The 17,315-nt window shown below is 36.2% G+C and overlaps 1 protein-coding gene across 3 annotated transcripts; it reads left to right on the top strand.

Moving 5' to 3' along the window:
* Positions 1-1,472: 1,472 nt before the first annotated feature.
* LOC127798175 (uncharacterized) lies at positions 1,473-11,842 on the top strand. Of its 3 annotated transcripts, none has more exons than XM_052331547.1 (3): positions 1,473-1,903; positions 9,144-9,263; positions 11,400-11,842. In XM_052331547.1, exons 1-2 carry the CDS (start codon positions 1,679-1,681, stop codon positions 9,255-9,257), a joined length of 339 nt encoding a protein of 112 aa, XP_052187507.1. In that variant the 5' UTR covers positions 1,473-1,678; the 3' UTR covers positions 9,258-9,263; positions 11,400-11,842. The 3 variants fall into 3 exon arrangements, with proteins under 3 accessions (XP_052187507.1, XP_052187506.1, XP_052187505.1); XM_052331546.1 differs by having other exon boundaries at positions 1,474-1,903; positions 11,442-11,841; XM_052331545.1 differs by having other exon boundaries at positions 1,475-1,903; positions 11,445-11,841.
* The last annotated feature ends 5,473 nt before the right edge of the window (positions 11,843-17,315 follow it).

The following is a 17,315-nucleotide window of genomic DNA, read 5'->3' on the forward strand; positions in this document are numbered from 1 at the left end:
GAAAAAAAGTTGTTGCGAAATCTTTTTGAAAAGACTCCCTAGGAGAATTGTTTCTCCCGAAAATACTGCCTTCTTTGGGAGAACTACCTCAAAGGAAGGGGTACAACAATAGTTATATATGTTAAAACTAGTGAAATAAATATTATGATTATGTAAAATATAAAAAAGAAATATAATTAGCTTACTCAAAGCATATAATTATTAATGTCATTAATTGATGTATTGGAGTCAAGTAATCAATATAAAATAGTTGAGTCCCTAATCAAATAAGACAATTACCATAAGACGTTTTTTTCTAGAAACACAAGTTTTGACAATAAAAAATTAAATTTAGAATTATAAAAAATCAATTATTAGATCAAACTCATTTTTGAATATATGAACCATTACGGTTGAGGGAATCCAATTACTGATTCTAATCATCAGAATCATAGGACAGCTCAATGACTAGCGACAATAATAATTTTTATGAGTTATTGAATTGATTTTACTATTTGACTAGGCTCAACCAAGAGGATTAATGTCCTACAAAATACACTTTGAGTAGTTAGTCCTAAGAGAGTCGTTGCGAGATTCTTTTGAAATGTTAATCTCGAGCGAGTTACTTATCTTGAAAATATTGCCTTTTTTTTGGAAGAACTACCTTGGAGGAAAGGTTACAACAATATTTATATATATTAAAATTAGTGGAATAAATATTATAACTATGTAAAATAGAAAAAAAAATATATAATTAACTTAGCTTAAGGTCACTCAAAGCATATAATTATTAATATCATCAATTGATGTATTCGAACCAAGTAATTAATATAAAATAGTTGAGTCTCTAATCAAATAAAATAATCACCATAAGACCAAAAAACCTCATAATTTTGTCATCATAATCATATAAAATAATTGAATTCCTAATCAATTTTTGACTTTAGATGTTTGAATTGCTGAGCCAACACTAATTCAATAATCATTTTCAATCATCAAAATCCACCGTTAACAGTGGTTGGCAACGTTTTTTTCAAAACCACAAGTTTTGACAATAAAAAAAAATTAATTTTAGATTTACAAAAATTAGTGAAATAGATATTATAACTATGTAAAATAAAAAAATATATAATTATTTTAGCTCAAGATCATTCAAAGCATATAATTATTAATATTAAAAATTAATATATTAGAGTAAAGTAATTAATATAAAATAATTAAATCCTAATCTAATAAATTAATCAAGACCAAAAAACTTCATAATTGTACCATCATGTCCATAAAAACTCAAAATAATTCAAGATTTCATAATATAAAGTGTAATATATATATAAATAATATTTTATTTTATATTAATTTAAACAATAATACGGGAGATATGGCTTCCGTCCCTCACAAATTAACTTAGGTTTTGTCAGTTTTTAATATACTTTTATTTATTATATAATTCAATTGAAACGCCGCTGTCCGCCGATCCAAAATTCAATTGAAACGCGGCTGTCCCTCACAATAATATACTTTCATTTATTATACAATCCTCCACGATAGGCTTTGGTTTTCTTTGCTGCTGTCCGCCGCTTTCGGCCCTTCCCCTTCGTCTCCGTCGCCGTCCCTGCCGATACCGAGTTCTGATTCCGAGTTCCCGACCGCCGAGTCCAAGATCCCCTTCGTCTTCCTCTGAATCCGAGGCTATCTGGTAATGGGTTCTTCATTAGGTGAAGCTACTAAGATGGCGTATCGTAATCTTCTCAAAGCTGTGAAGAAACACCTTGGTAAAGAAGAGCGCAACAACCATTTCACAGAGTTCATATCCCAAGAGTTTCGCAATAGCCTTCAGCAGTCATCCGATCTCTCCTCCATTCAGCACAAACTCAAGCTTGCCCGTGATTACACGCTCCTTCTCAACAGCGTCCACCACCAGAAGGTTGCTTTCATCTTCTTTTCATCTGTCATCACAATTATTATATTCATGTGTGTGTGTGTATTTGTTTGTTTGTGAAGTGAAATTGTGAGTAGTTTTCAATTTGATTGTTATGAGCCTTACAGCAGCAAGCCAGCAAAGCAGCCAATCCATGTGTACCAGAGACGTCCTAAAACTAGGAAGGACTAGTTTCTTTGAAGGACTCGTTTCCTTATCTAGTGATTTGCTGTTATTTGGATATTTCCTAAAACTAAATAAGTTAGTTTCCTAATAAGTTGGTTACCCTTATTTGGGTATTTCCTAAAACTAATAGGAATAGTTAGTTTCCTATTTAGTTTAGTTTCCTTATTAAGTTATGTTAAAGGAGATGAAGAAGAAAAGAATGCGTTCAAGTTGTTTCTACCATGGATGGAAATCAAGAGGTAAGGCTGTTAAGCAAGAAGTGACAAGGAATGAGATAAGAGGATGAAGAGATAAAGTAGTTCCAGAAAAATAGGAAAAAGATCAGTCAATCAAGTTCAAAGGCTACCCGGGTTATCTATAACATTTAAGTATAGTTTGAATTTGTTTTTCCCTTATACTTTATCCCTGTATTTTAGGAGCTATCGTTGGCGACCCCATGTCTATATATATATCCATCTCAAGTTCAATAAAACTTGAGAAAACATATTGTATTGTTAGTCTCCAAAATACATGAGTTAATTCTCCTATTTATTCAGGTTTTTCAAGTTTGTTCATGGTATCAAAGCCACCAATTCTTGTGGCTGAATACTTTATCCTCACCCAACGAGCTGTAGAGTTCTAAGTTGTAAATAATGGCTGGAAACCAATTAGCCAGTGAAACATCCACCATTATCCCTATTTCGACTAGAGCCACACAAGTTCCAATATCTCTTGATAGCCACACCCTTCAAGTTACTCAGCACAAACTAAATGGAACCAACTTTAGAGAACGATCTCAATCAGATTTGCTTGTTATTAAAGGCAAGGGAAAGTTGGATATCTTATAGGAGCAACACCTATGCCCGGCACTAAAGCAGCTACCTATGGTGTTTGGGATGTTGAGGATTCCATTGTCATGGCTTGGTTAATCAACTCTAAAGATTGGGAGGACATACCTATTCTACAAAACAACTAAGAAGATCTGAGAGGTGGTGCAGGAAATCTATTCTGATATGGAAAATACTGCTTAGTGATTTGAAATCTGGTCTGCAATCTGGACAACAAGACAAGGTAATCGCTTAGTCAGTGAGTACTATAATATTTTGATTGAGTTGTGGTAGGAGATGGATCTGTTTAATGAGATCAGTCGAGAATGCTCCAAGGATGGAGTGAAATAAAACAAGATGTTGGAAAAAGAATGACTGTTTGACTTCTTCCATGGACTCAACACTGAATTAGACGAGGTTCGAGGTAGGTTGCTAGGAGCCAAACCTATTCCATCTATATGAGAGGTCTTTGCAGAAGTGAGAAGGGAGGAGAGTCGAAAGAAAGTGATGTTGAATCCATCAATGGCTCCTAACAATGATAATAGCCCTCAAAATTCAGCCCTCGCTATTTCAAAGATGAAAGCTACCTCACCACATGGTGAGTTCCAAAGAGACAAATAGTGGTGTGATCACTGTAACAAGTCCTATCATACAAGGGAAACTTGCTAGAAAATTCATGGTAAACTAGCAAATTGAAAACCTAAAAATTAGAGAAAGGCAACTCAATTCGCCTATGTGGCAGATTCTGAAGCTGGAATAACAAAATGCAATATTAAGTCACCAAAACAAAGAAAGATGCAAATTCAAGTCTAGTAAATTACCTACCAAAAAAATTTATGAAACTATCATCACACTTCTAAACCATAGAAATCATCCAACAAGAGGAGTGGATGATGTGGAAGAAGATATTAGAGATGATGCTTCTAATGATGAAAATATAGAAATGTTTGGTCTTTAGAGTAGTTTTTTTTATAACATGCTTATTAAAATATTATTAGAAGTTATGACCTATTTTATGCCTTTTTCTTCAACTATATTTTTATTATTTTTATTTTTTTATTGACTTGCGCCTAGTTCCACCAGGCTCGCGCCTCGTCTTGCGCCTCAGGCTCCAAGACCCTTGTGCGCCTTTAATAACACTGGTCTTTCTTATATTCCCACTAAGTCTCAGGAAGCAGATATCCTTACAAAGGCTATGTTAAAACAAGGGTTTGAATCAATTAAAGGCAAGCAAGCTCTTGTGTATATATATATATATATATATATCCATCTCAAGTTCAATACAACTTGAGAAAATAATTGTATTGTTAGTCTCCAAAATACCTGAGTTAATTCTCCTATTTATTCGGGTTGTTCAAGATTGTTCAGGTAATTTCCTAAATCGTTGGGTTATTTAGTTTAGTTTAGTTTCCTATTTAGTTTGTTGGTTGTTAAAGTTTTCAAGCATTAAGAATTATTTCCAGCACTTGGTGCAAGAGGTGGTGGAGTTCTCTCTAACGAGCTGTAAGATTCACCATAGGTAAGAAGGGAAGACGAACTAATAAGGTATCTCCTTCTTGCAAGGAAATAGTTATTGCTTTCATTAATCGCCTTTGGACTCGATCCCTTAACATTGATCTTTAATCTCTTGTGGGTTTGATCTATAAAGCTAATTTTATCGGCCTCATTCTTGTCTAGTGAATCTTTCTAATTTTTGTTGCCTTTCTCCTTTAGCACATTGATCAATTTGTAGTTAGGTTTATTTATAGAAGAATCCCTCTTTTTCCCTTGGGCTATGTTTGGGAGATTTGGAGGCTATGTTTGGGAGATTTGGAGGGAGGGGAGGGGAGGGGAATGAAGGGTATATAAAAGAAGGGAAAGGGAAATGGGGGAGAGAGAGGCATTACCTTACTCTTGTTTGGATGTTTAATGAAGAAAAGGAAGAGAACTCTCTTCCCTTGTGTCAAGCCCTCAGATTATGGGCTAGACAATTGAGGGAATTCCGATTGAATTCCAAGAAAAAAATGAATGTAGGAAAACAGATAGAATGAGGGAGGGAGAAAGAGCGAACGAGGGGGAATGAAAGAGAGAATGAGAGAGAGAGAAAAATGAGAGACTTTTGTATTATTCTCCAATGATCCTTCCTCATACTGCTGTAGGTCTCTCATAGAGCCTCTAGCAACCATAACAATATTCTAACAATATAACAATTAACATAACAGCCAAAACAGTAAGCTAATTCCCTAACCACTTAACCCCCCATCTAGTTAGAAACTAATGGCACATATAAGTAGATATTAACGACCATTTACTGATTCACCCCTAGGGTCGTGACAATCCCCACCCCTTCAAACAATTCTTGTCCCCAAGAATTGACAGCAAAGGCTATGGTTCAACCAATCCCTCCCTTCAATACTTGCTGCCTCCTTCTCTTCTTTTTACTGTTTTGCTCATTCCCTTTGAGTAGTAGAAATGTAGCAGCGACTGTTCCACTGCTGCCTTAACTGTTCCTTCAAATACTTCAATTGGTATAGAATATAGCTGTGATTCCTCCCCTATGATCACTTTGCACTCACCGATTTCTTCATGAGAAACCTCTTCCACCTCATCTTCCTTTTCCCCATCATAACCCTCCATATTCATCAGCTGCCTCCTACATTGATGGTCGGGACTAAATTTGTCTCTACACCTAAAGCATAGCCCTAGTTGTCTCTTCTGCTCTATCAAGTTACCCTTCGTGCCATTATTATAAGACTGTGCTTTGGCTGCCTCTGGATTAGGCCCTGCAAGCAAAAGCCTAGAGTTACCACCTCCATATTGCCCAGCCAATAAACTCGGCTCGTAGGGAACATTATGCTTCTTGAAAATGGCCTCTAAGGTCATTTCTTGCAGCCTAGCTTTTTCTGCAGCTTGCCTTACAGACGAGGGTGTCATCATTTTCACCATGGGCCGCAACTCCTCCTTCAATCAACTAATAAAATTGGATACCAAGTACTACTCAGTAAGCCTTGGCTGCACCGTACATAACATGGATCTCAGCTCCTCAAATCGGGCTTGGTACTCCATTACAGTCCCTTCCTGCTTCAGCTTGCTGAATTCTTCCATAACATCTGCCATATTCTTCTCCCCAAAGCGCTCACATAGCCCTTCCAAGAAATCTATCCAATCCCCTTGCAACCCTTCATCTTGGACCCACCCTTGGCACCATAAATCTGCCACTTCATTCAAATAGGCTGCCGCTAGGGTAATCTTCTGATCTTCGGGAACCCGGTAGAATTGAAAGAATCTTTCGCACCTCCTTACCCACCACTGTGGTTTCTTCCCCTTGAACATGGGAATCTCTAACCTTGGCATAGGTACATGGGTGTGCGTTAATTGTTGCAGATTTCTTCCTTGATTTTCTTGGACTGTATTTTGATCACTTCTTCCAAAATTCCTGAAGTTCCCAACCGATTGCCTTGATGAGGCAAAATCAGTTCAAACGCCTGCTTTGTCGTGAATTCCAGCGGTAACCAGAATTGGGGTGGAGAGGCTAACATGTTTAACATGTTGTTGATCCTCTGCCCTTGCTGCTCTACCATTTTTTGACACTTTTCGATCGCTTCTTGACACCTTTCAATAGCTTCTTACTGCTTCTCTATTGCAGCTTGCATGGCTTCCTTCCAATCCGCTAATTCTTCTCGCGTTTGGTGCATGGCATCTTGGGTATTGGACATCCCAACTTCCATTGTCTCCAACCTAGTCTCCAATTGCTTTAATCTTGTACCTTCTGCCATCTGCCCAAAATTCAATTCACCACTTCACGCCTTCCAATCCTAATTCCAATCAAACAACAGCCGAGAACCACCTCCTATTTCACTTATAGAATTTGATCCGCAAGTCAAACGATCCTCAAATCTGAACCGCTTCTAGGCTCTGAATCTTTTAGCAAGATCACTTCTTGAATCCATAAATCGGAACCGAAATGCCAAAATTCGACAGAAATTAACAAGGGTGGGAGAAGGCGAAAGCCCAGAACTGCTTCGCCACCCTCTTATGACCCAATTGATCCTGGGTCGATCTTGATCAGATGGCAAAAATCAACGAAACTCACAGCTGCGTATTACCTTTTGTTTCGTCTTCAAGATTAGACAATGCACTTCTCCGATCACACCCTCATGGCCTTCGTTAGCCAATTCCGACACCCAATCATCGTCCAATGGCCATTCCTGCTTCCGACCCTCAAGATTGTCCGACTTTGCTCGAGTCACCTTACCCAATCACCGACCCTCCTGAAATTGACAGAATCTTGAATCCGCCGGGTCTGTAATTTCCGTAATCACCAGAATTTACTGCTTCTTGAATCGCCACCTGTGACTCGTTCAATTTGGCACCCAAGAACGTCCTACGCGCTCTGCTGCTACTTCAATTCCGAGCCGTCGTCCGCAAAATTACTTCGCTGTCTTGCTTCTTGCAGTCCGGTCACTTCCGACACTACTGGTTTTGTGTCGGATCAAACCCTCAATGCATTGCTTAAAGGTTCTGCCCAAATTGAAAAATTCGCCGCCGAGGATTGCATGGCTCTAATACCACTTGTCAAGCCCTCAGATTATGGGCTGGACAATTGAGGGAATTTCGATTGAATTCCAAGAAAGAAATGAATGTAGGAAAACAGATAGAATGAGGGAGGGAGAAAGAGAGAACGAGGGGGAATGAAAGAGAGAATGAGAGAGACTTTTGTATTATTCTCCAATGATCCTTCCTCATACTGTTATATGTCTCTTATAGAGTCTCTAGCAACCATAACAGTATTCTAACAATATAACAACTAACATAATAGCCAAAACAATAAACTAATTCCCTAACCACTTAACCCCCCATCTAGTTAGAAACTAATGGCACATACAAGTAGATATTAACGACCATTTATTGATTCACCCCTAGGGTCGTGACACCCTGTTTGGGAGTTTAAGTGAAAATGAAATGGATGGGAAGGGGTAGAATAATAAATTTTTAATACAACTCTTATGTTTTATTTTATCTTTAAAAAAAAACTCATTATGTGATATATCCGTGCATGGTGCAAAGGGTAAGAAAGCCAATGAAAAAAATTTAAAATTAACAAAGATTTACATTCCCTCCCATACCTCCAATTTCGGGGTATGAGATTTTGGAGAAAGGAGAGGGAAGGAGGGGCACCCCTCTGATTCCCTTCCCCTCCTTTTTAAATATCCTTCAAGTGAGGAGATTGTTTCCCCTTCTTTTTAAATATCCTTAAAGGCCTAAGCTGGACCTTGATTTTGTCGAGGGGAAGGGGAAGGAAAAGGGGATGGAAACTGTGGAAATACAACTAGTATTTCTGGTAGTAGGATTTGCCCCTCTACATCTAATCCCACACTATCTGGGGTTGGCTCTATGAATTTTAATCCTCCAATATCCTCAATGGTAGGACTTGCTGATGAAAAGAAAAGGATAGGAAAAGAAATATTGAATCAACTGAAGCAATCTTGTCGCATTGTTTGTTGGGTTAGAAAATGAAAGGCAAATGAGCTGATGTTTATCAAAACATTTTCTGGCTTGATTTTTCTTAAATGTTCTTATGCACATAAATAATTTTGTTCTCAATTCGATTAGCAAAATCCTTGGTTCCAACATGGCAAACAAGAAGAAGCAAAATTTGGTTCCTTTGTTTGGTTGAATCAAGGAAGATATAGATAGAAATGATTAGTGAACTAGCATTCATGTAGCATGTAACCGACCCCGGGACTATGACTTAGTGGTGTTGTTTGGTTGAATCATGATCAGTTTGAAATTATTTTCTCATCATTTAAGCCTCTTATCATGAAGCCCATAAATAAGGCTTATTCATGATGTTAGAAAATATGTATCAAAATATGAAATGCAGGAACTTGGAGTTTTATTCTCCCCCTCCCTCCTTTTTCTTCCCATCTTTGTATCTACTCTTCTCATGCTGGATTTTCTCTCTCCTCTGTGTTTCTTTTTTGAATACTTCTACTCTCTGTGTTCTCTGCTGTTGCTACATCCATATCTGCTGCTTCTTTCTGTCACTGATGTTTCTGCTGCTTCTCTCCTGGCTTTGGGCATTCTGCTATGATTTGCTATGCTCTTCTTCAACTGTTCTGCCTTCTCTGTATTTTAGTACCTTGTTCTTTTGCGCATCAGAATGTGTAATTTCTTGTAATACATCTTGGTTCTGTTGCTTGTTTGAATGCATACTTTCTGGTTCTTGGTTGTTTGTCTGCAATTTAGATGTTTAACTCCTTGTGGTGGTGTAGGACTTGCTGTTTTCTTACAACATTGCTGTGGATAGATCCGATGAAATGAAAAAAGTACTTGGAAAATCTGCAGCAAGTGTGGGTCTTAAGCTTCCAGAAGTTTATCAGCCTTGATGGAAGGTAAGTCCCGTTCCCATTCTCTTCCTCTATTGGGAAACTTCTTTTATTAATTCAACTTCATTCATGCGTGTTCTTGCTTGCTTGTGGGAATCACTTGGCACAATGCTTCTGCCATGATTTTGATTTAAAAATGTTAGCTTAATTTCAAAACCTGTTAGGAATCTTGAAGAACCATTGGTGGGCTCAATAAAGCTAAGCTGACCTCTTAAACAAATTACTGCTTTGTTATCATGAAGTGCACAAAACACATCATGTTTGGTCTGGTGCCCGATGTATGAAATACTTTGCAAGACAAACTGAGAATGGGGAAAGATTTTGTGTATTTCTTGTGGAGAGGGCAGGTGGGAGCTTTGTGGGCACCTCATGGTTCTCTTGGTCCATTTTCAAGTTTTATACCGAAAATGTATGCAAGTTCACGGATGTTTCTCAGTATTCTGTTATGGTTAACATCCTATAAATGGTTAGAGAATGGCTAGAGTCTCACCTTGGATCAACCACATGCTAAACTTTTCTTGGTATACATAGTGTATATGGTTAGAATGGTCAGTCTCACCAACAGTGTAGCAACCACATGCTGCAGATTTCCATTTTGAGAGTTAATGTTGTTGTCTGTTATATCCAATTTCTTTCCTTCTGCGTCAGCCATAAACTGGAGGTTCTTGCTTGCAACATTTCCTCCCAGCTGACCCTAATTTTAGTTTGCCTCTGAGTTGATTAAACCTTGGGTTTTCAATTGAAGTATTTTTGCGCAGCTCTTAGCATCACTCATCAATTTTGAGTTTATTATTTTTTGTAGCTAAGAAGTTTTAAGCCATTTTAATCTTGAAGTACCAAGATTATCTCAAAATGTTCATTGTCAGCTATGAACTGTCTGTTGCCATAGGATTGACTTGTTTCTAGTCATTGTTTTTATATATTTGTTGTAGCTAAGCATTTTGTTTTTGTTTTTGTTTTTATTTATCTATCAACTACCTGTTAGCATAGGTTATTTTCATCAAAATGCATTGGCTAGAATATCGAAGTTCCATGTTTATTGGGATTTTATTAATAAAAATGGCATGTATTCTGTTAGGTCAATTTTCACCTTTGTAACACATGGGCGAGCCTTATTAGCAATGGTTAGATTACTCCTTTGTGATCGGGAGGTTATGTGTCTGAATTGTGGAGACAGTCTGTTTTGCACAAAAAAAAAAAAAAAAAAAGAAGAGGAAGCTTGCATTCAAATATGGTTTCTCTACTCATGAAATGGGAAATCTCATGCATTAGGATTGCTCTTTTACCTTCATAAGGCATCTATTTTCCAACTTTTAGCTATCTGCAGAGCCCCTGGATCTGTTCATTGTATCAAGGCCTGAACCTTGTTCATACATGCGTCAATCCAAATCCATATATATGCTAAACAAGGATTCTTTTTATTTATTTATTTTGCTCCCTTATTGTTCTGTTGTAGGTTTTCTTTTTCTTTTTTTTTTCACAATTTTGGAAGTAGAGCATATATATAGATTTGGATTTGACATATATGTGACTTGTTTTTGGATAGCAACAGACCTAATGATGTTGGTTTGCCACCTGAAGAAGGCAACTCCTTTCATGAAAACGACTTGACACATTAGACAAAGGGATGCTCAAATTGGTTTTGCCATGTTAAAAGAATAAGAGAATCTGGTCACAAAAATGCCGTTGCTGTTCATCTGAGAATTGATAAGAAATTTTAGATTTGCAATGAAAAAAAGTATGGGTCTTGCTGAAAATAGATGCAAATCATATGAATAGTAATAACAACAAAGAAGAGGGCGACCATAGAAGTCAAATGCAAATTCATTTTTGTAAATAGGCACGGTTGATTCCTGGAAGTCAGAATGCCAAAGGTGCATTCATCACTGTGTCTTGGCATCATCTCTTTCATTCATTTCCATCACACACTTTATTTGGTTATATTGGTTTTCCAAGTTGTTCATTGGCATTATTTTTTCAGATATTGTTGGCATTATTTGGTTATATTGTTCTAGTTTTACTTGAAACCCCATTTCTTAAATATATTTATGCAAAAGATATTTGCATGGCTAACTTGTCTGTATAGATATAGCCCGATCATTTAACTAGAGTGGCCTATCCTTAAATTTTCACAATTTTTAGGTATTGTTTCTGCTCATTTGCTGTACTTGTGCTTTGTTCCAGCAGTTGCAATCAGCTCAGCTGGTCTTCAATTCTGCAACTGCCAACTGGGTTCGGGGGGAATCAGCTTCGAGTAAATTAGGGCAATTTTGATTCATTATACAGACAGACAGACTATTTGCATTTGTAGTCTGGGACTCTTCTGTTGTCCACTCTTTGGAATCCTCCTCGTTTGCTGATTCCGTTCTTGGCACATTCAAATTCAACACCAATTGCAATTGTTTCATTCTGTTTGGAGATGTGACCCAGTAAAAGATGGAAAACGCTTGTAGCTTTCTTACCATTCTATCAGTTAAATTCAAAAGTTTTATTAAATTTGTAAGGGTAAATTACTTTTAACTCAAGGTAAATTTGTTATAAAATTTAATTTAATTCTCCATTCTATCAATTGCTTCATTTTTTTTTTTTTTTTTATAATTTGGAGAATTCTTATTTAAAATACCAACATGTATGGGTAGGGTGATAGGGATAGGGTCCCCTAATCATGTGCTACCTTGATATAATCGTTAACCAGCAATCAGGTACATGTAGCATGTGCACCATCATTTTGGGTTAATTTGTCAATATTATTTTAGATTTGGACCATACTACTTATATATTAAGGGTTATTTGGATTATACACGTGCATAAATGATTAAAATACCCTTCATGTCTCATAGTCTCGTCTTATTGCCTTGGGTAAAAGGTATTTTTATCATTTTAACTGTATTGTGTAATTTAAGGTGTAGGTTAAAAAATACAAATAGTATTTTTTTTAGATTTTTTTAAATTAATCAAAAAATATGTTTTATATTGTACATATTTAAAAAAATTAAATAAAATAAAGTTAAGCAACTAACTCCGGCTGAGTCTTTTGAAAATGGTCGATAATTTGTTGTCAACTATTTTTCTAGTAGATAGAAAAATGGTCTAAAAAGGAATAAAATTGTAACAAAAATGCTAATAGGACTAAAAATGATAAATATGTTCTAAATTGATTGTTTGATAAATAAGAAATAATCCTTTAAAATTATTTTTTATATTTTAATATATATAAATAATAAATTTCACTTGGATTTTGTTAGTCTAAACTATTTTTACAAATATCTCAAGTAATTAGATTTTTAATATTTTTGGCTGTTTTTTTTTCAAAACAAATGGGTTCATTATGTTTTGTAATCTTTCTATTACCACTAAAAAGTGCCCTTTCTAAGTTAGTTGAAACTATGTTCATAAAGCTAAAATTGAAATGCACACTCAAGAAATACAATAGAATACACATTTCATTGAATGTTATATGAAAATAGAAACTTTTTTTTTTATTAAAATTATGAGAGAGACTTTAAAATTAAAATAACCTAATATAGCAGATAGAAAATGATCTTATAATAAAATTGGAGCAAATATTACAAGTGATAGATGATTCAAAATGGGTGCCCAACTATCTTATTCAAAGACAAATACAACAAAGACCCTCTTGATATCATTATTATTATGCTATAAATGACCATAGAGGGCATAAATATCATGACTCTAAAGTAATTTCACCAAAAATAATACAAAGAATATATTAGAAACGAACAATTAATTCAATAGGAAATGACAGTTAAAAAGGGTTGATGCACAACATAAATAAATTTGCATAGAAAAAAATAAAAAATAAAAACCCTTCTCAAATCAAGGAAATTCAAATAGAAATGTAACAATGGACAATGACATTGGAGAGCAACCCACCAAGAGCAACCAACTGGTAGATCCCAAATGGCTGGAAATTGATAGAGTTGGGAGTAACTTGATATTGAGAATTGATATGTTGCCCGCCTCAGCAATTTTGTGTTGCCCAACACAGCCTCCTCTTCACCATCACCCAATTTCTCCCCCCCTCCCCGCGCTCTAATTATCCCAACATACATGCATACATAAAATTTTATTTTTTAAATATTATTATAAATTATCAATTATGATTTGTTTAGTTAAAGTTAAAGTTACTTTAATAATTATCATTATAATCATAATTAATAATTTATTTATTTATTTAATCATAATAAAATTTATACATATTTTATGTCTTTTTTAATCGTGTCTATTAGATATGAGTGTAACTAAATTGATCAAATTATTTGAAGGGGCCTGACATGATTTAATTGAGAGGGGGGGGGGGTGCGAAATAAGGGGTCTAATTAGAGGGAGTTTTAAGTCTGTATGTCCGTGTCAGGTAATATAAACGATTCGATATTTTTAATTTTTTAATTTATTCAATTTGACCATCGATTCAATCAAGTTGGTTTGATTTAAAAAAAAAAATCAATATATTCAATTCAAGTAATTCGATCGATTTGGTTACATCCATATCTAACTGGGGATTATTTTCAATTAGATATGGATGTAATTGAATCGATCGAATTACTCAAATTAAACATACTGATTTTTTTTCTAAAATTGAACCAACACGATCGAATAGATGCTCAAATCGAATAGATTGAAAAATCAAAAAAATAAAAAATATCAAAACATTTAGGTTGTCTAATATTGATGTAGCCCAGTCAGTAATAAAATTAAAACTCCCCTCTAATTAAATCTCTCATTTTGCCTCTATCTTCCCAAACTAAATCACGATAAACCCTTTTAAGTAATTTTATTGATTTAGTTACACTCCTATTTGATAGACACAGTTAAAAAAAATATAAAATAGGTATAAATTCTGTTACGATTAAAAAAGTAAATAAATTATTAATTATGGTTATAATTGTAATTATTAAAGTAACTATAACTTTAACTAAACATACCAAAAATAACAATTTATTTAATACAAATTTATAATAATTTTAAAAAAATATAAAATTACATGTATGTATATATGTATGTATGCATGTGGGGATAAAAAAATTCTTTGAGGAAGAGAGGGATTGGCCTGTACTAGAGGAAGGGGGGAATGACCCGAGTAGGTGAAATGAGGGGGGGAGGAGTTGAAATTGGGTAATGGTGGGAGGGGGGCCCACGTTGGGCAACACAATAATGCCCAATGCGGATAATATATCAATCCTCGCTTGATATTTAGGCTCCTATAAACCCTAAAAGGCCATGGGAGACTTTCTAGGTGAAGGTTTTAGGGACTCCTAGGTTGGCTCCTCAAACTACCCCTCTTGTCGAGTACAAAACACTCTTAAGACAACTAGATGATTGTGTTTAAGCTCTTCAAGAGATGGTAAGCTTCCTATGGGATATCATTCCTGATGTTCCAGTGCCACAAACTTTGTAAAACTTTGTGACAAGGAAACAACTTGAGCTAGCTCCTGTGACTCTCCCGGGAGTCCGAAAGAGTCTTACTCTCTTGGAGGCTTTCCTATAACCATCTTGACTTTGGGAAGAATATTTTTTGGCCAAAAAGGATAGGGCTATAAGAAAACCTCCTTGGAGGAAAAAATATTCAAAGATTGTTAAAAGAATAACTATCGAAAGAGACTAGGCTCCTTGGAGGGAGAATGTAAGAGCAAAGGAATTCAATATGCATTTAATGCCTAAGAGGCAATGAACATAAAGAAAATGATTGACAAGATTCTAGAGTAGAAAAGACTAGTGTTGACTGGAGAGGACCAATAGAGGGGGAAAATTCCCTTAATCTCAAAGATCATGGAAAAATCCCTTTCATCGAAGTTTAAGATGTCCCAATCAGCCATTTATTCTGGAAAAAGTGATCATCATGATCACACCCAAAATTACGAGTCCTTAATGTTACTTAATGGATGGGAAGATGCGATCATGTGCCGTTGTTGTTTGTCTTAAGAAACAACTCGACTGAGTCTGGTGAGATAGTCAAGAATAAGGTATGTGCTAGCAAATGGCGCTAGTAATCGTCTGGTTGGAGAATGGCTCAATCCAGTGTTCGGGGGAGCGAGAGTCTTTGGGAGGATGGATTCCCGAAGGCTATGAGTCTTCACCTATATTTTTCTTTGGATGGTTGATAGTCTGTAGAGTCTTCGGGATGGTGGATCCCTAAAAGCTATGGGTTAACTTTATCTTTCTTCGGATGGGTTGGTTTTGGGAGAGTTGAGGAGTCTCTGGGACGTGCTATTGTCTTGTTGTCTCTGGATGGGTTTTTAGGATGTTTGCGACACAAGAATAGTTAAAAGGCACGTAAAGAGCTATCCAGCATAGGCCTTCCAATGCCAAAGTCAGACGATGCCATGATGTTGAAGGTAGAATGAGTATGGATTATGTGTGTGAATCTTTGGATGTGTCTTTAGATAGGTTTGGATTTGAAGAGTTAGGTATGGATCTTCAAGTGCTAGATCTAGATCCCAAGGGTATGAATCCAATGGGTATTTATAGGGTTTGAGGACTGAGCCACGTGGTAAGGCAAGACACGTGGCATATGTGGGTGGCCTAACTTTTCAAGTGAAAAGTCTGAGGATGAGGCCAGAAGGCTTGAAGGTATATTTGGGGATGGGATGCCCCGGAAGAGTATACCTCGGATGAGACTCCTTTGAAAACCTCGAAGACTCTTCGAGTCATTAAGATTTAGGGGGCTGACCCCAAAGACTCTTTGGAAAGAGTCTTTGGGATTTCACCAAAATTTTTACCCTGAAGTCTTTTCGGAGACATTGGATGGCTATTCTTGGAAGACTCTTCGGGGTCTTTCAAGTCTTCGGCCTTACTTTGATACTTCTTTGGGGATTGGTTAGGTTTTGTTGGGGCCTTCTTTGATACTTCCTTGTGAAAAAGGCATGAGGGAGTTAGAACAAAAAAGTTTGGGAATGTGTACAAAGGGAACAACTAGTAATAACCTCTTATTCATAAAGTAAATGTTACTTTTATGACCTTTTCATTATAAATGAAAATATGCACATGGGTGAAATATCTGAATTTGCAAGAGATTTTTCATTTCATTTCTACCACATTATCTGCTTTTGAAAAATGTTTTTGAAAATCTAATGAATCTCTTATGATAGTTGCTTAGTATGAGCGAATCTTTTATTTTCTTATAATAGTGTGATTGTGATCGAGTGCTCCACTGGAAACCATCAAGAGATCTATGTCCTTGGTGGGAGAGACCCCTTGACAACAAACTAGCTCGAGGAAACGACCAACCATTTCGTCGTTTGTGAGTTAAAGAGAATGAAGAGGTTCTAAAGAGAGAGAGAGAGAGTAAAGAGAATAATGGGTTTAGGGTAATGTGCATGTTATTATGATAAAAGCTAACAATCAATTCAAGTATGTAAAAGAATATGAGAGAAATTAATAAAGACGCCATAAAAAGAAAGTTTTCTAAATGATTGTAATATACCTTTCTTATATATCACAAAATATCTATATAATAAGACACAAAATTTTTTGAAAATGTCTCGAGAAAAAGACATTTTAATGGCTATGATCAATTTTTGAACATTTGATAGCTGAGATTAAAATTTTTCTCGCCCACAGCACCACACACACATACGCAACTTCCCACACACATATATATATATATATCTATATACACACACAGGCACCTATAGACACTCGCATATATCTTCACACACACATACGCACGCACGCACACACACATATATATCTATATACACACAAGCATATATACACACTCACATATATCTATATTGGCCATGGTTGTGCGGCAAAGTAGTGACAGGGGCGATCGTGTAGCAGCGGTGGTTGGCTATGGCTGAAGCAGCAACGGCGGTCGGTGGCTGGAGGTGCAGGGACCAACTGCGGTGGCTCGTGGCCGATGGCGGCCTACGGTGGAGAGGCTGGCTATAGCGATGGCTAGCAGAGGCCTAAGTAGAGTTAATCAGCAATGGCTCTGCGTGCAGGCGGGCTGCGCGCGTGAAGAAGAAGATGAAGGAAGGAAGGAAAAAAAATTAAAGGAAAATTTCGAAAAAAAAAAGAGAAAAAAAGGAAAAA

The sequence above is a fragment of the Diospyros lotus genome, chromosome 3 (genome assembly GCF_014633365.1).
Source record: "Diospyros lotus cultivar Yz01 chromosome 3, ASM1463336v1, whole genome shotgun sequence".
Taxonomy (NCBI): domain Eukaryota; kingdom Viridiplantae; phylum Streptophyta; class Magnoliopsida; order Ericales; family Ebenaceae; genus Diospyros; species Diospyros lotus.